At 37.6% G+C, this 5,733-nt stretch overlaps 1 protein-coding gene across 1 annotated transcript; it reads right to left on the reverse strand.

Moving 5' to 3' along the window:
* On the reverse strand, positions 223–3,534 carry LOC109820968 (tubulin gamma-2 chain-like). Its single transcript, XM_020387165.1, has 6 exons — positions 3,216–3,534; positions 1,927–2,127; positions 1,566–1,677; positions 698–1,098; positions 350–403; positions 223–270 (listed from the first exon to the last, which is right to left on the reverse strand). The coding sequence occupies exons 1-6, from the start codon at positions 3,342–3,344 to the stop codon at positions 223–225; spliced, it is 945 nt and encodes a 314-aa protein (XP_020242754.1). The 5' UTR covers positions 3,345–3,534.

Consider the following 5,733-nt stretch of genomic DNA (forward strand, 5'->3'; position numbering starts at 1 on the left):
CCAGCTTTTATTTTTTTTTTTGTTGTAACGGCAGCATTTATTATGTAACGGCAGCATTTATTATGTAACGGCAGCGTGATTTACGCCCAACGGACGAGGAGATTCAGCATCGGTTACTGGTTCATGAGGCTATATAAGGAGGCAGAGTTCATTCGGGAAAACACACAGAAATTCACAAAGAATTTCATAGCTCCCTCTTCCTCCTTCTGCTACTCTTAGTACTCAAACTTCTTTTGTGCGAGCATATGAAGAGACCATAATGTTTTTCGTCTACAGAATGCCGACAAAAAACCAATGACATTAGGGTGAATATAAACATAAAAGATTTCTGAATAACACAATAACCTGCCTGCAGTAGTCTTCTCATTACATCCAACACAGTAGTCTTCCGAATCACATTGGCCTGCAAATACAAGACGTCCCTAAATCAGAGTTTAAACAGTGTACATTCAGCAAAATTAGTGTTATCAGGATTGAGTTGTGTCATAACCCATTGCAGTTAAATGTCAGATTATGTTTCAGCATATGGAACATGCATACATATGAGAGATACTACATACGTATTAACGTATGCACTCTCCGCGAATAACTAAAAAATCATCGAGTGCAAGTCAGACCAACATAATGAACAGCCGACTAAATATATCTAAAAGAATAATCTTTAAATAAATAAATCTCTATAAAGATAAAACCTAACCTGGCGTTCCACAGTTAGTGGTGTATATCCCGTCATCAGAAAGTGGCATCTTGGAGTAGGAATTAGCGAAGCAAGAAGTCCAACCAAATCATTGTTCATATAACCGGGATATCGAAGAGTGGTCGTACTTGCAGACATAACTGTGGAGACCAATGAATTTGTTTGTGCAAATGTAGGATTTGAAAGATGGAGACGTTCTACGGCAATCCTATTCAAAGCCGTATTATCAAGAACAACAACACAATCAGCATTCAGAGTCAGGCGCTTTAGAGTCAAAAGTGAATTGTAAGGCTGGACAACCACATCACTAGTTTCCATTTGATTAGGAAAAACACTATATGTCTGAACTAGCTTTTTGCTGTAACGGTCATTAAGAGTCTCCAGTATATAAGATCCCATTCCTGCATCCAAGAAAAGGTACCAGACGTAATCAATCAATAAAGGGTAAAGTTGAAGAATACTTTTAGGAAAGTTTCATGAATGAATAAAAAAGAACATAAAGTCCGCTACAACTGAACTAAAAATGAGAATGCATGATTGACGCAGAAAATGAAGGGCAACATATGCCCAACAAGGGGGACAAAACTACTTAAGAGAACAAATGTTATATTCATAACATTAGCTGCATGAGTTTTACATCTAAGCTTTTAAATAGCATATTCACCGTTGAAACCACTATTTATTGGCCCCTCCATATCACCAAGTATGATATAGAAATGATATCTCTAGATAGATAGATTGCAGGAATATATTGAGAGAAAACTTCAAAAGACAGTGAGACTCGAACAGTTAAGGGGTTGAATGACACAAGGCATAAAGTCATAAACATATGGAGAAGGGTAAAAGTCAAGGAAAACAAAGAAATAACCTGATCCTGTTCCTCCAGCAATTGAATGACATAAGACAAAACCCTCAAGGCTATCACTTCCATCTGCCTCTCTATCAACCATGTCCATGATATCGTCCACGACTTGCTCTCCCTATTAAAAAGCAAGCAATAAGAATAATTTAACCTACATGAAAAACATAACATTGCTCTCTACAAAGTGACCCGAAAACAGTAAATGTTTAATCAGTAAAGGAGAAACAATGGCATGTTACAACTTAGTTTTAAGACCTTCAAACACAAGACACTAACTTCAAATATATTCTTTACTAACAACAATTAGGTTGAAGGATTTATTTGCATAAAAAGTTTGCATATCAGTCCGAACATCGTGTAGACAGACCTGGTGATATCCACTAGCCCAATTATTTCCTGCACCCCCTCCATGTTCTGAGACGAATATGTTCTCATGGTTGTAGAGGTTCCTGTAGTCACTGTTTTGAATTCCGTTGATAACTCTAGGTTCAAGGTCCATCAAGAGAGCTCGTGGTATGTAGTGCTGATCATCTGCCTGATAGAAGAAAACATCCTTCCTATCTCCTCCCTGCAGTAGAGCTGGTGATGATCAAAATATATGCTATCTAGTTGTTATATGAGTTGCCTATAAAGCACAAAGAAGAGTGTAAAAAGGTACGAAAGTAAATAACAAGACTGAGAAAAGTACGGCATGCATATCAGACATCCTTAAAATACAAATTGTCAAGGCACAAACCCAAGGCTATTGTGCATGCCACAGAGTTCAATTTCTAGGCTGCCAATGCGAAAACTTTTGAAATTTTATGCCCCAGTTAATAAATGAAACAGCTGTTTAAGACTTAACTACTATGGAAAAAAAACTCCTTAACTTGCCATCACTTTTCTTTTAAAAATTGATCTGTGATGTATGAGATCGATCCTCAAATCCCACATCGCATAAGTTAAATCACATTGCAGGTGGAGAAAATTTCAAATAATATAAGCAAAATGAAGTGAAATGTTGCATGAAAGAACTTTCATCATGACCCAGGATAATTGCTAAAAGGTCTATTCTCGTCAACAAACCCTGATCATAACATCACATCACATAAGAAATAATCATGCAACAAGCAAGTCAAAAGACATCCTTCAAGATAAAAATGTGCCATTTTCCATCTCGTGAAATATTCCTAACTACGAAATAGAACTAAGCAACGTTTTGATCAAAATAACATAATGTTGTAAATACATCACATTATCCAAACTTATACTGCAATAGCAAAGAGCAAACACAACTCTTCATGGCCTAATTAAAAGTACAAAATGGGCAATTCTATTTCATAAACTTTACACAAATTCAACGTAACGAAATAAATTTTCACTTGATTCATAGTGAACCAAACAACCCCAATCTTTATGCCCTAATCATCCCTACGCATCAAAAGATTAGCCTTTTTAACTCATCCATATCTCAGATTATATCTTTTTCTCCCTTTTCACATAAAAAGGGATTAAAATGCACAAAATACGCACCACGCCATCAAAAAATCCAACTCCGTGCCCTGATCACTCGAACCGAATCCGACCAATGAATAACCAAAACCAGCAAAAATGTAAATCAAAACACAAGAAGAAAAAAAGAAAAATAAAAATAACAGAGGCGGGTCGATTTCGTGCCTGAGTAGCGAAATCCTCGAGAAGTCCATCTTTGCCGATGCCGTGCTCGAGGCAGAGCTGCTTCCAGAACTCCATGCCGATCTGATTCCCGCATTGCCCCACTTGGATCGTTATGATCTCGCGCGGCATTTTTTTATTTTTTATTTTATTTTTTGTTGAGAGAGTAGGAGTTAGAGAGTTAGGGTTTTGATGGAGAGCTTGCCAGCGTTTTGGGGGATTTTAGTCGGCTTCGCCTCTCTGAAGTGAGCAGGCGGAATGATTTTTGAAAAGGAAGAGAGAAACGGGGGAGTCAACGAGTCATGAGCAGAGATTTTGTGAGCGAGTGGCGATTTATCCGTGGCTTGTTTTCAATTTTATACCTCAAAGTTTACTTTTAACACTTTGCTAGCCCTAAGGTCAATCTCATTACAGTTTGATACATCAAAGCATTTTTTAACACTTTGGTATTTTTTACCCTAAAAAGGTTCGTTCTAATTTCACGTCTGATTTTCTGTTTTAATTTTGTATTAGTGTTCTTTTTTTATAACTCAGCCCGTAATCGAACACAAGATCGTGAGAGTCATATTGGAACCTTCTAACCGTTTGGATTATCCAAGATGGGTTGTAAATGTAGATGTTAAGAATGTAATTTAAATTTAACCAAAAAAAAATCTAAAAGACTCTGAAAAGGGGGTATTAAGCCAGAATGAGATTAGAAATTTAGTGGTATCAAAATGTTTAAGGATAAGAGCCAGTTTGGTATTGTTGGAGTTTATAATAAGTTTTTTTATATAAGTAGTTTATAGAAGTAGCTTAAATAAGTTGTTGAATAGTCATTTGGTAATCATATATAAAAGCTATTTCAAAACACAATTACATATCTTTGGTAAAATTGTCCTTAAAAATCATTGTCAATATATAAAGACCATATATGATATATAAACTAAAAAAAGTAGCTTTTAAAAACAGATGTTGCTTCAAAAAGCACTTCTTAAACAAGAAGTAATTTTAGATAACCATGTACAATAAATTTCATCAAACACCATTGTTAATTGTTTCTTAAGAAATCAGAAGCATCCATAAAAAAGAAATACCAAGCTCGCCTTAAGTATCATGCTAATTTATCCCTTGGCATGTCCTCTAGCAAAATAGATAATCACATCATGCTCCTATTGTTAGCATTTTCTTAAGGAAAAGGCAATTGTGAATAGTCCCACATTGGAAGTTGAAGAGAAGTTCAAGTGGTTTATAATGGTTCACTTCCTAATGGGCTTTGAGTAATGTTTTGGGCCTACTAGTGTTTGAGCTCTTTCTCCACACACGCGCGCGCGCACGCCACGCCTCGCCTCGCCACGCCTCGCCTCGCCTCGCCACGACACGACGCGCGCGCCACGCCACGCCGCACCGCACTCGGGTTTTGCTTCTCCAGCTTTTATTTTTTTGTAACGGCAGCATTTATTATGTAACGGCAGCATTTATTATGTAACGGCAGCGTGATTTACGCCCAACGGACGAGGAGATTCAGCATCGGTTACTGGTTCATGAGGCTATATAAGGAGGCAGAGTTCATTCGGGAAAACACACAGAAATTCACAAAGAATTTCATAGCTCCCTCTTCCTCCTTCTGCTACTCTTAGTACTCAAAGATTTTCGGCTACATATTTTGAGGATTATTTTTGGGCAATCATCTTCATCTGAGCAGAAGCTCTGCTACTCGCGCCCGAGTAGAGAGGCCGGCCGTTTCCGGGGGGCTTTTACCGCTAGGGGGGAGGATCAACTACGCCAGGGCGACAGGCGGGTCCTCTATCTTCTAGGGCAGTGTATCACGACTGCACCCCGTTCAGGCCTGATTTTTCATAACTCATTTATTTTCAGTTAAACTAATTGTTTATTTTGTTAGCAAATAGCATATTGTTAAAAAAATTAATAAGTAAATATATATAATTTATACCAAACCCAAAGTTTTAACCCAATTTGCTTTGCAATCCATCACTTTAAAAATCCATCTCAAATACATAATGCTCTAACAGTTTGAAACTTCAGACAAATCCTAAAGTTATTACAATTTGGTCCCTCAATGATGAAAATACTCTCATCTGATGTGTTTTTAAAGAGTTATAGTTACAGTTTGGCATTTTTAGATGGTATGTGTTGATATTCGATATCACACAGACTATTAATCCAGAAGAGGATGCTTGCGGGGTTGATGAAGGATGATGAAGGGGGTCTCTTCCTTTCCCAACTTTATGTCTGGCCACTGAGTTAGAGTTTGCGATCTGCACAGAAGAAGTCGTGAGAGGGTGGGGTGATGATTCCCCCGTGGTACCTCCGACGATCAAGTCAGTTGATAAACTTGAGCTTGAGTAGAGTAATAGAACTATGTGTTCTTATGCTATGTGCAGTAGAGATGATGATCTCTCAGATTTAGACCAAGAGGAAAGTTTAGATTGGGAACCTGCCAACTTGCCAACCCCCTCCTTTTCTTTCTTCTTTTATGGCGAATAGCATCTGTATTTATAGAGGATGCCAAGGGTAAATT

This window comes from Asparagus officinalis, chromosome 8 (genome assembly GCF_001876935.1).
Source record: "Asparagus officinalis chromosome 8, Aspof.V1, whole genome shotgun sequence".
Classification (NCBI taxonomy): domain Eukaryota; kingdom Viridiplantae; phylum Streptophyta; class Magnoliopsida; order Asparagales; family Asparagaceae; genus Asparagus; species Asparagus officinalis.

What these genes read in the sequence shown, in the direction of transcription:
- LOC109820968 (XM_020387165.1), bottom strand. Translation starts at nt 3,344, where the DNA reads ATGCCGCGCGAGATCATAACGATCCAAGTGGGGCAATGCGGGAATCAG. An exon ending in CACTAACTGTGGAACGCCAG is followed by an intron (nt 404 to 697) that starts GTTAGGTTTTAT and finishes TTGTATTTGCAG; the next exon opens with GCCAATGTGATTCGGAAGAC. An exon ending in TAATGAGAAGACTACTGCAG is followed by an intron (nt 271 to 349) that starts GCAGGTTATTGT and finishes GGCATTCTGTAG; the next exon opens with ACGAAAAACATTATGGTCTC.